Source organism: Drosophila virilis, chromosome 3, assembly GCF_030788295.1.
Source record: "Drosophila virilis strain 15010-1051.87 chromosome 3, Dvir_AGI_RSII-ME, whole genome shotgun sequence".
Lineage (NCBI taxonomy): Eukaryota > Metazoa > Arthropoda > Insecta > Diptera > Drosophilidae > Drosophila > Drosophila virilis.
This window is the reverse complement of record NC_091545.1, coordinates 25,796,281-25,814,272: the sequence shown is the minus strand read 5'-3', so window position 1 is coordinate 25,814,272 and position 17,992 is coordinate 25,796,281. Positions and strand designations below refer to the sequence as shown.

Genomic DNA, 17,992 nt, shown 5'->3' with positions numbered 1-17,992 from the left:
ATATCCGATTATATGATGTAAGCACCTTAGACATTGCCTAACCAGTGTAACCCTAAAACCGTTGACACCTAATAGAGAAATCCAACGCCCAATTATCAACAAGTGAACCTGAGTGACCCACAAATGAAATGAAAGCAGTTCTTGCCCAAGTGAGTGCTGCCCCTGATGGTTCATCAAGATCTGAGCTGAAGACCCATTGACAGGTACGCTGTACGTGTCAGATATGGAAATTATTTATACACGTTGCTATCGCCAAATATCTGAATTCAAATCCTCGAAATTAATTACGCACGACTGTGTCCCTCTTCTTTTTTCCACTTTTTCCTTTTGTTGCCCACCAAGAGAAAAATGTAAGGAAGCAGAACCTGAAAAGAACAAATGAAAATATTCGTAGACGCTGCCGATGCTAGTGCCTTGATAGGAGGCACGGCACAAGACCGTAGATACGAATAGAAAAGAGTGCGATAACAATAACAAAAACGAAGAAGAGAGAAAAAAAAGACACCCTAGCAAAATGGGCTCAGCTCGCTTTGGGTCGACTGCGTTCTCGCTTATGCTGTTGCACGTTTCGGGGCCTGCATCGAGATATCGCCAGCAGAGGCGAAGACGCAGACGAAGGAGGAGGAGGAGGAGGTGGAGGAGGAGGAGGTGGAGGAGGGGGCAAAGGAGGCCACTTGACGGCATGTACATGTACATTTTGTGGTGAAACATAATTGGCCTAATATATTTTGGCTTGGTTTTGTCCTAATGTCTGGTCTCAGACACGTACGATGTGTGCGCGCTGCTCCTCATCTATGGCTTATGATTTTTATCAGTGTTTGACTAACGCACCCAAATTTATTTTTTTATATTATTATTTTTCTACGAAATATGGGTGTGTAGGCATTGCCCAATGTTGCCCAGAAACTGAAGCCAAAAGACAAGACAGACACAGTCCATGGGCCAGCCACAGCCGAAACGAGCCCAAAAAGCCAAAAGCAAACAGAAACCAAAGCATTAACCAGCCACCAACTCAGACATCGACTCCGACTCCGACTCTGACTCCGACTCGAAGCATTGCCAGAGTTTGTTTGCTTAACTTTTGATATTTTTCAGTTAGTTAGCCTTAACTGTAAATTGCTCGACGGTTGGCCAATATACTACAACAAGATGCGAACCTTGGCATTTTGTCTTGGAGCAGGTGGAGCAGAAAATGCACAAGTTTATGAACTGTTTATTTGGTAATTCAGTCAATTATTTTCAACTCAATACAAATGGAAATGTAGCTGGTTACATTTACATTAGTTACATTTACATATAAGCTCATCACGCACTTAAAAGCCGGGGCATATTCTGTGTAAGCTAAAAGCTCAAACAAAGGAGCGCAGAGCTTTTCGATCAAAAGTTCACTAATACACAGACACGCTCAAACAAACACACACACACACACACGAACGCACGCACACTAAACAAGCTGCGAACAACTTGTTAAATGATTTACGTAAATGCGCACTCGCATAAAAAACTTACTCAAAATCATTTCCAGAGCAAAGGGCGTAATTATATATAATTTTTCAATTAGACAAAGAGCACAAATACACACGCAAGCATAACAATGGCAGACTCATGGCGGCAACTGAGCGAGGAAACCGAATCCAGCCTGGGGGCCACAATTCTGGTGACAAAAATGCTGCAGAACGAGACGGAGACAGTCGATCAGTCGTTTGCGATCAGGCTTGCGAGTGCGAGTGCGAGTGCGAGTGAGCGCTATGAAGGTGCTGGGGATGGACTGCAAATTGGGCCTCACAAATGTGAGGAGCATGTGCCAAAGATATGCGAGCAAGACTTTTCCGAGGCCGACGAGATCCCATTGCAGGGCAAACGGGCGTCGACGTTAAGCATTGCGGAGCTGGAGCAGCGCATGCATTTGCGACTGCAAAAGCTTGCCGAATTTGAGAATATGCAGCAGAACAACGAGCAGGCAAATGCGGATGAAGGTGGCAACAAAAAGGAACCGCAAACATGGCCTGAGTTTTGGCAGGATGTTGAAAAATAAAACCAGCTAACGAGCATTAAGTGTAGCAAGTCAAAAAGTGCTGCTAAATAAACAAAAATGTAGATAAACGCTTGTATCAATACGATTTATCAAGAACGTAAATATAATAAAAACAACCCTTGCGAATGCAAATTTCAAAATTGCCATCCCTATTTTAACGCACGCATCTGATAAATATCGCGTAGCAGCCAACCGGCGTATCGATAGCAGCACATCGATATAAGCTGGCCCAGTATCGATACACATGTATGTGCTTGTGCATTGTCTGGCTGGCTGCATCGATATTTATCATTCACAACAAGCAGCTGCCAGTTGCCAGCTGTTGGCTGATCAACATTTTGCCGCACGCCGAGTTTGTTTTGTTTACTTTTTAGAGAAATTATGACGCGTGAGCATAAATCAAATATATATTCTTAGTAAATAACATTTTAGATGGCTTTGCATCCCTTTTACTGCAGGCAAGTGGTCCGACAAGGAAACCAAACTGCTTTTGCGGCTCTATTTGAAATACAAGCAAGAGTTTCACGAGCGACACAAAAAACGCACTGAGATTTGGCAGCATGTTGTCCGGGAATTCGAGCAGCACGGCTTTAGGACCAGCTATATTAAATTGGATCGCAAATTTCGGAACATGTGCCGCACCTATTTCAATATCAAACGCCAAAACAAAGATGTCGAGCCAAATTGGGAATACTTTGGTCCGATGGACGAAATATTGGCTGGCACCGTACCAGAAACGTCCGATCAGGGGAGACCCGAAGTAGAAGAGACTGAGCCGAGGCTTGAGGTGAAAAAAGAAGAGCTCGGCACCGATTATCCAGCAGTGTTAATGGATGAGCCCAACTTTGACGAGCTGGTTTCCAGCCGCATCAGCGAAGATCAGCGAGAGATTGATGTTGAGAATGCAGGATTTGCGACGGGATTGGAGGCGCAGCGTGTCGCGGAGCTGCGCGCCATTCGAATCACTTTGGAGGAGGCAAACGAAATACAGAGGCAGCGAAATAGTCTACTCCACGAAAGAAACGAGCTGATGAAGCAGTATCTGGCTACCAAATTTAAATATAATCCACATTTGTATTAATTTTATTTCATTATTCATAAATGTTTCATAAATATGTGTATTTATTGCCTGTTTACGCTTACAGTACATTATAATTTTGTAATAAAATGTGTATCGTATCGACTGAGTGACCATTCAGTATTTATATATATATATATATTCTTGATCACAATCAAGAGTCGAGTCGATATAGTTCGGCTGTCTGCTCGTATGTAAATTAGTTGCCATAGCAACAAGAGAATCTATATCATCTAGCTCATCAGAGGCACAATGGGTCGGTGTCCATTGTCTTTATGTCTGCAAGTGCATTTAATATTCGGCGTGCCGAAATTTTCAAATCAACATTAGTCATGCGCAGCTAGGAAGACTGAAAGTCTGGGCAGAGCAGAAAAATCAGCCGATGGATTGGCTAGCAAAAAAACTGTCAACTAAATTAATTTAAACTGATTTATTAATGTGGCGACATCGTTGACGTCAGACAATGGGATCTGGCTGTCTCAGGCCGTCTCAGACAATCCGAAAATCCGGTAAAGATACGCTAAGTGGACGGCTAATTAGCGCAATTAATAAGATAAATATAAAAGCCGGTCACTAAAACAAGAAAGACAGAGACATGCTAATGAAATTAACATAGCGTGGTTAATAGTTTTACCAAATTTGAAAACAAATTTTCTTCATCTTTGCATACATAAATATTTGTTGGGTTCTGTTACTTTTACAGCTTTACAGCGAACCACTAAATGCCAGACAGTTAAATGCTCTTCACAATATTGGACGCCTACAGAGACGGTTGCAGCACAGCAGAAACGTTAAGGATGACGCACAAAAGAAAATAGAAAAAAAAGAAACAATGTGCTTGGAGTGCGAAAGAAGTAACACAAGCGACACCAGGTTAGGGTATGCCGCATTCGGTATTTTATGTGCATAATTAACTTCTTTTTTTTTTTAATTCTAATTTTATTTCTTTGTTAATTGTCATTACAACTAATGAGTCGGCGTACAACTGCACGACTTTCGGGCAGCGGAAAACTACTCCGCGAGCTCAAAGCTGATCATGATTATTAATGAGAAAAATGAAGGGGTATAACCGTTTGTTAAGCAGAAGATGCGTGATATTCCAGAGTGGAAAATTATAAAGTCATATATGTATATCTAACAAATGAGTCTGGAATATTTGAGTTAAATACGATGGCAGCCAAAATCGTTGACTGTATTTAAATTTGGTAGTTTCAATTTATCGACTAATTGCTTGGCGCTGCTTCAATTAGACTTCCTTTTACAATTTGGCCAGTTGCACAAATGTCTGCCGGCGGCTCACTCATTAACTCAACGGTGCGGACAGGACTCGTCTCGAATTTGGTCAGGCTCGACTCGATGGGTTGGACTTGGTCTCGGTGTGTGCGGAATGTTCGCATTGCCATTGCCAATTTCCGGGGCAAAAAACGGCCGTTGGGCGTAAATTAAAATTAAATTCAAATGGAAAAGTGTCGTAGCTACCGACGACTGGCAACTGGCAACTGGCGAATGGCGACCGGCGACTGGCCAGTGGCACGTCTGTCGGTTGGAGGCAACATTTTAGCAATTATATTCGCGTTCGGGCGACATTACAACGGCAATTACACGCAGAAGGCAGCCGCAATGTGGACTGGGCGGGCGCATTGCGACTGGATGTGGGGCAGCAGCCTGGCATCCTTGGCATCGTTGGCATCCTCGTCGGTGTCACGTGAAGCGGCAACGTGCTCAACGGACGCTGACGCACAAAACTCTGACGGACGTCAGTCGGCGTTGACGTTGATGCTGACGTCGACGGCGCTGTCATTGACAGGCGAGCGAGTGAGCTGCTGCTCCTTTTGCTGATCCTGGTCCTCGACCACGTCCTCGCCCTGGTCCTGGTGCTGGTCTTCTCCCGTTGCTTGATGGACCTTCGGGCCAAAGAATGCGAATACCGAATACCTTGCACAATTGCTTGCAGGTTAACACAAATTATTTAATTGTTGCATTCCACAACAAAGTTCTAATTTAACGGCTTTTCGATTTAAACCGCTCGGAAGCTGTTTAAGATTCTGATTTGTGATATATATGTTGTTTCAATTCCACTTGTTTCCAAGAGTTAGCTGTCAACTTTTCGTATAAATTGTGTTCTATTCCACCGTGTCCTAGCAATCGACTCGGTTTAGAAATTGAGCTTAATTTCCATGCAAATTAAATATCTAAATAAGCTGCAGATGTCCAGTCCAAGATTTAAACAAAGTTCTCTTTGTGGAATCAAGTTCAAATTCTTATGAGATATATGATAATTCCAATGCAAAATAAATCGAGTTGAAACAGTTTGGAAATTGAAATTTAACTTCTTTTCAAATTAAATATTACCCGAATTATCTGTATTTTAATATTGTTTCAATTCCATTTAGTTACAAGAGATTATTGTTAATTTGAATTGCGTTCCATTCCCACTCGGCTCTAGGTTTGATTTCATTGCAAATTATAAGGTTTTTGAATATCTTTACACTTCTTAAAATGTGTAGTCAAATAATTGTATAAATTTCTATTCAATTCCACTTGTTTCCAAGATATAACTGTCAACTTACATGCAACATAATTGTGCCATTTGCACCTGTCTTTAGGATCGAAGCGGATTGATCCTATATCCCGCTTTTAATATATTAACCGAATCAGCTTTATATATAGGACGGCTAATGAAAATGTGAACCCAACTATTTATATAAATTTTGTTTCAATTCCATTTGTTCCCAATTCAAAACTGACTTCCTTATTGTTTGAATTTGTTATATTTATTTTCAAATTTGTTATTCTTAGGAAGGATTATTTTTTGTATTCTACAGCATGTGCGTTACATAACCTAAGACAAATCGATAAATCATTCCAATACTCTACAATTTATAATAAAAATGAGCAGTTGAAATATTAAATTGCATACAATGAGTATGTGTGTGTGTGTGTGTGCGGCAAATAAAATAAAATAAATGTATGAAAGCAATAACCAAGCGACATTACATAAAAATCTACTTGGCCCCAGCTTCTAATGACTCTCGTCCTGGTTCTGCCTCTGATAGACGTGCGCCTATTTAGGCTAACATGTGTGTATGTGTGTGTGTGTCTGTGTGTGTGTGTGTGCGTGCGAGTGTGTGTGGAATATGGCCGACACTTCCGTTCGACATGTTGCACATGTTGGTCCCGTTTCCGTTGTGCCCCACAGCCCCCTTTCCGCCCACTGGCCATGTGGCCAGTCGTATAAAATACAATATATACAAAATTGGTTCTGTTCCTGTTGTTGTTCTTGTAATGAGAATTGCCCCTGTTGTTGTCGTTGTTGTTGTTGTTGGTCACGCATGGTTTTGTTGCCTGTCGCTTGCTGTTTTTATTGCCAACGTTTCCTGCAGCTCGCTTGTTTCATAATTAATATCCTTTCACACATTATTATTACGGAAACGAAAGGAGAATTTATATACGTATATAAGCCTATATAATATATATGTATATATATTCTTGATCAGCATCAGCAGAGATCGCTTATATCTTGAAGACATTTACAACTAAAGATACCTCATAATTATATGTAAATAATATAAGTATTTACTATTGTCCCCATACTTTATAATATTCAATTAATTGACAATATTTTCAAATATTAATAAAATATTATAAATATTATTTTATTTTTTTACTATAGAAGCAATTCCAGAAAATAACCCAAATATTGTGTATACGTATTTGTATTTTAGTTTTGAGTACAGGGTATTTCGCAGGCAAGGCTAGGCTTCTCCTTGCTTCGTTTTTTTTTTTAAGGGGCTTGTTAAGCATTTTATGCGTTTGGGTTTTTTCATAAATTTTGGACACACTCGCACGAACGGACAGGTCTCTTTTCCCGGACCAGCGACGGGCTTGTAATTAAAAGCTCATGAAAAGTGATTAAAAAGTGAACTGCGGCCGGAGCCCATCCGCCATATAAATGTGCCATATGAGCACACACACACACACATACACACAGGCATATTTATTAAATTGTTTTCTTTTTGTAGCTGGTATTTTGCCTGCCATAAAAATGTCAAAAACAATGGCAAAAAAATGGGCAGCCAGCTGCTAACGGCGCACGAAAAATACATTGCAATTTAAGCATCGACTATCGAAATTGTTGGGATAAATTTAATATGAAATTTGGAAAAAAAATTAACAATTGAAGCGTGGAAACAGAAGTGAGTGGGTGAGAGGAAGAGGGGAACGAAAATAGAGAGGTTAACAGCAAACGTTGATAACATAACATTTATGTAATAAACGTATGAGAATCGCAAAGAAGGGCGATAAACAATCATTTTTTGTTTGTGTGATTTGTAGCAAAGCAGGGAAGAATCTGTGTACATTTGAATGTGTAATATTAATCAGGAAAAACGCTGGAACCGTGGATTTCTGCTCATATTCTAAGTTACATATACAAATTTTTGTATTCTTGCCACCCAGTGCGCTGGTTAAAGGGATTTGCAGAATGAATGTAAAACTAAGTTGCTAAAATAAGATCCAATTTTAAGCAACTAGCAAATAGCTTGACTTTGGCTCTGAGTACATTTTTAAACTATTCTCTAACTCTCTGTAATCCACATCTATATACGGCTGTTGCCCTGTCACCGGGGCACCTTTGTGAACCTCCTGGCAATTCAGCGACCGCAACCGCAACATTTCCTAGCCTGACCGCCAGCTACAAGTGAAGCCGAGATAAGTGGCTGCAGCCGAGTTCCAAGCTGAGTCATAAGCCCGCCTAGCGTTGGCTGGGGACTGGGTGAGGCCTTCGCATTTAAGGATTAGCATTTAAGAACGTATTTATGGTATGCATAAAGATATTTAAAGTGCCTCCTGCACAGGGACGATAGTCGGGCTTACACGCATGTGTCGCCCGTCAAGGATGACGCATGACTTAATGCTGATAGGGAGTATTGGATGGTGGCGGTACGGGAATGGGCAGGCTTCCAGTCTGTGACAGGGAACTATCGCGCATGCATAAGCGGCATTTTCGCCGTCATATTTCCATGCGAAGTTTTGAGGGCTTCGCGTGTTGCGTGCAATTTGCGTGTAATTTTCAGTACGATACGCCACTTCAGCGGGGCGTGGCGGGGCGGAGCGGGGTGGAACGGAGCGGAACGTCTGCAACTGTACAGCCTGAGCCTGTTCGTCCTGTGTCATCGCAGCGCATAAATCATAAGTAACAACGCGAACTGCGTCGCAGCCAGAGAAAGGAAGAAGAAGAGAAAAAAAAAACAATATAAAAACGGGAAATGCGTAATTTATGCTGCGCAGGACGAGAAAGCCAGCATTTACGCCGGGTGGTTGCTGCGCTCTGTAACTGTACCGTTAGGCCGTAAAGCTTGCAGTTTTTCCCAAACCAAAAGGAAAAGCCAAAAAAAAAAAATAAAAAGACACCACTTTGAAGTTACTTTGAGACGCAATTCGGGAAACTGCGTTTGCCTCCGGACACCATTCACACGGCAAGGCATTCAACCCTCTGCTGTCGAGTTAGCAACCCCCAAGATGTAGCCTTGACTGTCGTCCTTGCTCGGTTTACATCGTGTATGTCAACCTCCTTGCAAGCCAGCGTCTTTTAATTCAATCAAGCGGTTTTTGTACACGGTACAGTTCCAGAAGAAAAAAGCTTACTCGAGAAAAACATTCCCCAGAACTAACCAGAAATTGCTGTCGATCCTCAAAGTTTTTTTCTGACTTGCACCTATGTAGCTTTTAGAATATCCGCACCCTATTTAACTTATTTCCGTAATACTTTCCTATATACTTGTATAGACGAGACTGTATGCCCAATCTGAAAGCCTGAGCCTAATGAGAACACTCTTCATCTAAGGATAATTCTGGTAGGGGGAAAGAAAGGTGCTGAGAGAGGTTCTATTTGGCGACCTGAGCGATTATTCCAGAGATGCTTTTGTAAAGCAGCGAGAATAAAACTGATTATTCGTTCTAGCTACGATGATAAAGAGTACTTCAAGGAATAAGATATAAAAGGAGAGTTGTAGAAAACCTCAGTCTAGGCGGAAGAAATAGAGATATTGCAAAAAGAAATTATTATAAATATTCATAGATACTTTTCCTTGATACATAATTTATATAAATAATAAATTAACTAAATGAACATGAGACAGATTTCTTAGCAACTAGCACGAAGATGAAATTTATTATTACATATCTGATGATCATTTTAGCTACTCAATAAAATGTAAATTTCTTGTTATTTTGTAATCTTTTAGTGGGTATTCGAATTTTGTCATGAGATGTTTAATTCATAGAAGAAGTCATCTCCGACCCCATAAAGTACATATATTCTATATGAGCATCAAACTTTTTTATTTGTCAACATAACTTGAGCAAACCAAAGATCGCACTACAATTATATTTCTCTATCGGAAAGATATTTTTACCAAACTCAGCATTTGAGAATTTCACTATACTGACAAATCGCCAAAGACCTAAGACAAATGTCTACAGAGGCTTTAAGTCTTCAGCATGTCAAAGATATCCTCCTTGCTTTCTGGTTTTCCCGAGGAATATATTAAGCGAAAGGCTCTAATAAAAACTCGTTGGGCATCATTTGTAGATCACATGAATGCACATGTCAAATGATTCGGTATTCAACGACAGCTTCAGCTGCATCTCATCTACATCAGCTAGGAACATGGCCAGCAAGTAAATCAAAACCAAGTCTTGCCCGCTTCACTGGGCTTCAACGTTGTGGGCTTCGGTTTTATTTTCACAGTTTGCTGACACACACAATAGTGACAGGTCGGTCAGTGGAAAATATGAATACCACTTGAGCATGTTAACCCCGAAAGGCGTTTATAAAACTGTCCAAAGCTATTAATATCAAAATTCCGCACACACACACACACGCATACACATACACCCAGCGGAGAGAGCAGAGTGAGAGAAGGACAGAGAGCTGGAGCCGGAGCCGGAGGCGGCAACTGCGCAGTTGTTTAGCTCGGGCAGGACAAACCGAGAATTCTGTCCTGTCCCCACCGTAGCCCTGGGGCCAGGTCAGCTTATGAATCGCAGCGAGTGGCATGTTTGGCGTCCATGAGGCGGAAATGAATGGGAGGGGGCATGCCAGCAGTGCGGGTGGGCAGTGGTTCAAAATGGTCAGTGGTTGGAGGATTATCAACAGGCACACACACACAGTCGCACTCGCAGAAATATCCTTGGTCAACATGTAGCTCGTACCAGGTCTGGTGGTGGCCCAGCCTTTTGTTGGCTGGTTGCAAGCTAAATGCTATACGAGAAGCTACGCGCCATGTGTCCTTTGTTATTTATGATTAAAAGCGCAAGGACCCGTCAGCAGTGCGCACACACACATCTATGTGCATATATGTACACATATTTACATATGCATATGTACTGCTGAGGGGCAGAGCCTGTTTGGGTTTTTGTATGCTAAATATAACGCTGCATGTGTCCATACACGTCCATCACTTAATCACGCCACCACACTCACACTTTTTATTTGCTCCGCCTCAGCCAACAACACCAGGCGCAGAGTACCCTACCGTTGAGCATCTTGATTGCGCCAGTCAATATGTCAACATGTCGGTTCCGTTCCTTGGTTCGTGACGTTTCTTACACTTTTCAATAGAACTATTCAATTTATCATAACTTAAATGAAGTGATACTCTCGCTAACAATGTGTCACAAAACTTTTTAACCCTGGCTGAGGACTTGATTTATAAATATACAAAGGCAAACACTCTTTAAATTGTTGCTACATTTTTCATTACATTATTATTATAATTTTTCACAAGATTATTAATAAATATGTTTTATAAAAAATGGGGAGTCAGTGATCTATATTTTTATTTTTATATTCTTTATGGCTTGATCTTGGCTCAATAAGTAAATTGGCGTCAACTGTAAAGTTTTAAAAATGTAAAACTCATAAAAAAGGCTTTTCTTTCACTTTTTCACGAAATAAATGTTGTTGAATTTCTTCTCATGATAAAACAAAAATCTCTTAGTATCAAGAATATTAATTTCTTATAACAATTTTGTCGTCAATTTCAATTAATTCTTCAACTTGACTGAATAGCTAATTGATCGGGTCGTGCTGGCCGATTCGACAGGGTTAGAATTGCGCTTCGTACGGTATTGAGGGATTCGTGGAGCAGAACAAAAAATATATATATATAAAAACGAAAGAAAAAAAACGCAGAAATTGCGTGCGAGGATTTTGCAATGTTCATACGCTTGGTTAAGCCGCTGCACGCACATCCTTGCGCACATCCTGGCGCGAGTGAGTTTGGTTTTTATTTAATTTCAGCTTCATGAATGTCCATGCCCGTGTCTCTGTGTGTATGTGTGTGTCCAGTGGCATATCCTTTCGCCCGCTCACTGAAATATGCAAATAAGTTAATTTTTATTTATTCTCCTTTTCTCTCCCTTCCTCACTCTCTCTCTCTCTCTGCCTCTTTTTTCTCTCCATGGGATGATTCACTTTTGGCTTCATATCCTCAGAATTTATGATGCAATCTCCCTGCGCATTCCGCGTGTGTGTGTGAGAGTGTAAAAGAGATGGTGGCAGAATGAAGGAGATAGAGAGAGAGAGAGAGAGAGGGAGAACGAAAGAGGCAGGTATCCTGGCGGGTATCCTTGGTTTCAAGTTTTCGCATTATTATGATCTCTATTTTATGCGGTGTCCTTTATGCGCGTGTGTGTGTGTGAGTGTGTATGTGTGGCATGCAGCAGCCGTCAACGTCAGCGTCATGCCTGTTGCCAGGCAGCCCTGGGCATGTCCTGCATGTCCTTCTGCCATTAAGGGTGGTTGCCAAACGCCGCCGGCGGTTAGTTAGGCCCTGGACAAAGCATTTTATTTGAGCTTTTTATTCGCTTCAATTCAGTTTTTTTTTCGTAGTTTTTTTTTTTGTTTTTGTATAAATTCGACTCCTTTATTGTTGTGCCGAGTCCTTTGTTGGCGAAATGTGTGTCAGTGCGTCAGTCGGTTGCCTGGCACTTGGTCCGACTATTTCCGGTTTTAATATGCGCACTGGCTTCGGCTTGCCTTTGGCTTTGTCCTTGCGACTGCCTGCTGGCCTTAGGTACAGTTCGCACATGTTCCTATCATACAACTTCCACACACACTTCCAGTCTTCCACACTTCCATTCCTCTATTCTTCCAGTTCCCGAATTCCAGTTCCTGTTTCAGTTCGGATTTTCCTTTCATTTGGCATCAAATTAGGATTCTTCTCTTGTTATTAACTTCAACAGCGCCTTTTCGACTTGTCGGCCACAAAATTGGATCATTACATATATATACATATTTCCCTATCACTCGCTCTGTCTCCGTCTCTCTCCCACTCTCTGGCTCACTCTTCCAGTTCCCAAATTCCAGTTTCAGTGCAGGTTTCCCTTTCATTTGGCATCAAATTAGGATTGTCCTTTTGTTATTAACTTCAGCAGCGCCTTTTCTTGTCGGCCACAAAATTGGATAATTACATAACATGCTCTGTATCTCCGTCTCTATCCCTCTCCCTCTATCTGTCTCACTCTTGCTCTGTATCTGATTCCAACTTTCTGATCGTATTGGGCACCGATACTTGACAATGTTACAAAAGATGTAATATTATATTCAAATGCATACATTTGACGCCTTCTCGCTGTTTCGAACCCAAGTTCTTACGAATCAAAAGTGTTTTAGAAACCTGAACACAAATTGTTGATTCACTTAAACGATTTCCATCGGATGATGTATACCTTTAAGGAGGATCGGGAAGACTTTTAAATGACAAACTTAACGATCAACTAAAACTAGATTTCCCATATTCCAAGTTGTGTAGACGACAGTTAAAAGTATTCATACATCGACCCGATCTGCAATAACAGCCTAGATATGTTGCTCTGATCCGTCGATATATCGATCAAGTTTATTGCAGCGTTCGGCTGTGGCCCCAATTTGTAGCTCTTCAAACGATTTTGACGCTGATTATTATTGCTTTCATCGTGACAAATCATGCGCAGCAAATCACAAATCGAATCAGAACGAGAATCAGAGCCAGTCAACAACATAGACAAGATCACTTAATCTGACTGACCCCAGAGCTCAGATTGTAAATGGTAAAAAGCCAGACTAGAAATGGAAGCGAAGCCAAAGATGCAACGATCCAAGTGCTGCACGACAGACGGCGATGAAAGGAAATCATTGAGCCGCTGCCATCAATTAAAGTAATTTAAAGGAGTCAGCCACCAGATCCATAAGCTCAAAATCAATCAGCCAGAAAGTCGGGCCAAGCTAAGATACGGGAATACAAGAGCCAAAGCCTATTAGAAAGACAAGCGTGCGGCGACTCAAGGCAAATAACGAGAACAACAACAAAATTTAAAACTGGATGAGCTACATAGAAAGAAAAAAAAAAATTGTAAATAAAAAGAAAACAGTAGCCACAAAATCGATTGTTGAGCTAAAAAGAGTTGACGAGACGAAGACGAAAAGTATCGGAAAATAACAGACGGCGCACAAGTCATCATTAACCAAACAGTAGCCAGCAAAACTGGAGGAGCTGGAAAAGAGCCCAGCCAAAGTGGTCGATAGGGCAAGACGGGGCCACAGACGAATGGACGGGCGGACAAACAGACTGGCGGACGGACGTCCAAACACGATTAGAATGGAGAGTGGATAAGCGTGTCTGCCAGCTATAAAAGTGTAATATCTGTAACTCATTAATGACAGCAATTTAAGACACAAAAACGAAAATAAAAAATACAACTGTAGGAACAGTCGCAACTACAGAGTCCGAACATCAGAGAGGGAGGGAGAGACGGGACTGAGACCGAGATGATTACAAAACAAGAAAGAATGGCCAACTTGCCACACCGAAGATCAAATACGCTAGCAAGCATGCGGCTCAGAAATCCTTTAAAACAACAGCTTAATGTCCGAACGATATTTCCACAGAAATCTTGTCAAATAGGCTGATGTTAGGTGCTCGGTCAAGATATCTATAAAAAGATAAATGTTTTCAATACAGAACTAATATTTTGACAAATCTATGGCAGCTTTATGATATAGTAGTGCGCTTTTTTTCACATAATGAAACTAGTTAAAGTTGAGTTTGGACATGGCACCTATATGATTTGAATATGGCAGCTAAATGATATAGTCATCCAATCTCTGAATGTTTACTGCCTGAGAATAGCCCTTAATATTGCTATTCTATATGACATAAAAAACGGCTCTATCTATGCAAACGTTACACATTTCGTGAAAACATTATAATACTCTTTTGTAGGGTATAAAAACTAAATCTGTTGGAGAAACAGCAGCAAGCAATTCAAATAGGCTTTGGGTTCGTAATAATCATAATGCTGATAATGACTCTCGTCATCACGAAGTTCATGATAATAATGATGATGAAAAAGAAGAAGACGATGATGATGATGATGATGATGATGACTGCGACTGGTTCCAATCAACTGCCACTTAACTAAATGACTGTGCGACTTACCCAGTCGCAGACGGACTCAGACCCCAGATACTGTCCGTCTCTCTAAGTGTGTATGTGTGTGTGTGTGTGTGTATACCGATTTTATCATGAGTGACTGATGAATATGCCATTAAAGATATACGAGTACCACGTACCACACGATATATATATATACACACACACACACACATGCTGAGAGTTAGGTGGGACTGCCGGACGGATTGGCTAAACGGAATATAAAGCAGACACTGAGGTAGACAAATGACCAACTGACAATAATGAAACTGACTCGTTGTTGTTGTTTTTATTGTTATAATATATATATAAATATATATTTTTTTATATTTTGGTTTATTGTTTTTTTCTGTTCAGGCTATCATTAAATATTTATTTCCAATGAACTCTATTGTTTAGCTCTTATTGCAGTTATAAAACGTTAAATACTGCTTCAATTAATACTTGAACTTAGTTTGAACTAGTTTGGAACTAGCTTGAAACTAGATTCGACTGAGCCTAGATGATCCAAAGTAATTGTAAAGATTCAGCACGTTTTCCATTTGTCAGTTGTCAAATACAATAGAAAATAGATCTGATGAAATCTATTTAATATACTAATAAAAAAAAAAATTAATAATAATAATAATAATAATAATAAAAGTAATAGTAACAATAATAATAATAATAATTACAATAATAATAATAAAATTAATAATAATAATAATAATAATAATAATAATAATAATAATAAAAATAATACAAAAATTTTTATAATAATAATATTAATAATAATAATAATAGTAATACCAAAGACAATATAAACACTAAGATGAGTAACGCCATACAACAAAATGATTCTATGCAGCTTTTGAAAATGGAGAATGTGTTTATATTGTCTTTGGTAATATTAATAATAATACTAATAATACTACTAATACTACTACTATTATTAATATAATATGTAAAAACTTTCTTGATAAAAGCAATTTCTTTTTAAATTGATCCACAAGATTTGTTTGCTTAACTTATTTATTAATTGTACTATAAAGAAAATTATTTTCTCGATTTGAAATAAATAATGAATAAATATTTATATAAATTTACTAAAAATGATTATTTTACCATTCATTTTATTGCATTGTAGAATACATATAAACCTATTAAGCTGGCTGGTGTGAAGTTAATGTTGGTAATTTTTACTAAAATTACTAAAATAGCCAGCAAAAATAAGCATAGCTCCGGTGTATGTATATTTTTCTAAAATATAGCAAATTAAGTGTCGCCTTATCGAAGCATTAACTTGTTGAGAATTGCAAGCGCCAAGCGAATAAGAGAAGCACGAGCTAGTCGTAGTGCTCTATCTGGGGCATCAACTATATTTGTGGAAGAGCCTTAACTAAATAAAGCAATAAACTACCAACCTAAACAATTCTTAATAGCATTGGCTATTATCGCCTTCGTCTAAGACTTGATTCATACACGAACCCGAAACCGCGTCACTTAGGCAATAGTTCATGTAAAAAGTGTTAACCATAGACTAGCTAGTCTTATTTACCCTCGAACACTCACAAATCAAGGCAGGGTATAGGCGCATACGTTCAGACTCGTAAATCACTTCGCAAGCGAAGTTAATAGCGAAGCAACCACAGTAAAAACCAACTACAAGCAAACCAGCATACCTCGCCCTATGGTCAATTTATGATTGCTACACTAATCACAGTTGGCTTCAACGGGTTCGACAGGCCGACGCCGACGCCGTCGTCTGTCCCGCCCTGCAGCTGCCCCAACTCCGCAACTCCCCCGCCCAAAAGCTGCCCATCTGACCAGTTGCCACTTCAAGCTGACTATCAGTTCCAGCCCTTTGCTTGGTTTTTATGTAAGCAATAGATATGTGGTGGATACATATGATTTTTGGTCTATGGAGTGGGGGAGTTAATAGTCGTGTTTCTGGGTCCGAGCCGTGGCTACTGTCTGTGGCCTGAACGGGCCTCAGACGTTTGTCTGCTCGCCGGGGTCTCTGGTGGGGACTCCCCCCCCTTGATAATTTTTGGGTACCTAACAAATCTATGCATGCATTTCTGTTCAAAGTTTCCAACTCCAAATTTGGACTTGGGTTTATTGTTTTCTTGGCTTGTGTTGTCGCTTTCGAGTCGATGGCATGGGTGGAGTGGGGGGTGGTGGTGGCGGTGATGGTGGGGCGGGGGCTCAGAGTGTGCCATTAATTGTTTCTGGGTTTTTGTTTGCCCAGCGTCGCTTGCGTCGGGGCCAACTTTCGAAAATGTTGGTTAGTTTTTTGTTTGATAAATGTTGCGCTTTGAAATATTAATTACACTTGCAGCTCGGGTGTTGAATTTGCTTTCAAGCGATGTCTAAAATTTATTGAAGACAAACACAAGACACTTTTAATGGCAGAGTCGGTGGCAGGGCGGAACGGCAACATGGCAGGGGCGTTGCGTTGCGTTGCCTAGAGTTCCCCAGAGATTTATTTCATTGTTTTTGTTTCCGTTGTCCATAGAAAATTGAGTATTCTAACCTTAAGCTTTTGCCTTAGCTGAATAACAAATTGCAATATAATAAAAGAAAATAATGGATAAAAATAAAAGTTGAATAAATGCAACGATTCATATTAATGAAATATCTTCATAATAAAATATAAAATCAATCACAAGTAACATAAATTTTCCATGTTTATTTAAAATCTAAAAATTATATAAATTTCTTTAGCTTAAGTAAAATATTGTTGTTATTATTGTCATCAGAGAAGCTCGTTTACAGTGAATGCTTCGGGCATTCATAAGATTAAACCGGATCAAGAAGATAGTTTCGATGTACTATGTGATAGTACGACAGCGGTTCCCAGCTGGACGATTATCCAGCAGCGAATCAATGGTTAGGAGGATTTCAATAGGCGTTGGAAAACATATCGTGAATGCTTTGGCGCCTTTGATGGTGATTTTTTTATAGGACTTGAGAAGATTCATCGCTTGACGAGCGCCCAACCCTATGAGCTCTACATAAATAGAGAAAATGTTAATGGTGACATCGAATCCTACAGGTACCTGGGCAGAGGCGAGGGCAATGCAACTGATTGCATGGATACTCGGGCTGGTGGTACGAAAGCAGTCGGAAATAAAGTTAATGAAATTTAATTTCTTTTCTTTTCTTTTTTTTTTTTAGATGACTGGTACACTTATTTGGCGATTGTTAAACCAGGTCCTATGTTTTCCGGTCTGTTTTTGAAAACAGTCAAAATTCAAGGAGATTGTTGTTTTATAAAAATTTCATTGAAAATCATTTTAAATACCATAAAATAAACGATGTTCAAACAAACTCCATTGTGCATTTTAATATAAATTTCAAAACAAGAAATCAATGGAATCAGTAGGCTTTGCCCGAAAGAAACCATATTAGGGGCTGCAC

General features: G+C 39.9%; 1 protein-coding gene across 1 annotated transcript; it reads left to right on the top strand.

Moving 5' to 3' along the window:
- The first annotated feature begins 2,282 nt into the window (after nucleotides 1-2,282).
- Nucleotides 2,283-3,226, top strand: LOC6623448 (uncharacterized). Its single transcript, XM_002048536.4, has 2 exons — nucleotides 2,283-2,423; nucleotides 2,494-3,226. The coding sequence occupies exons 1-2, from the start codon at nucleotides 2,417-2,419 to the stop codon at nucleotides 3,114-3,116; spliced, it is 630 nt and encodes a 209-aa protein (XP_002048572.1). The 5' UTR covers nucleotides 2,283-2,416; the 3' UTR covers nucleotides 3,117-3,226.
- Nucleotides 3,227-17,992: the final 14,766 nt, after the last annotated feature.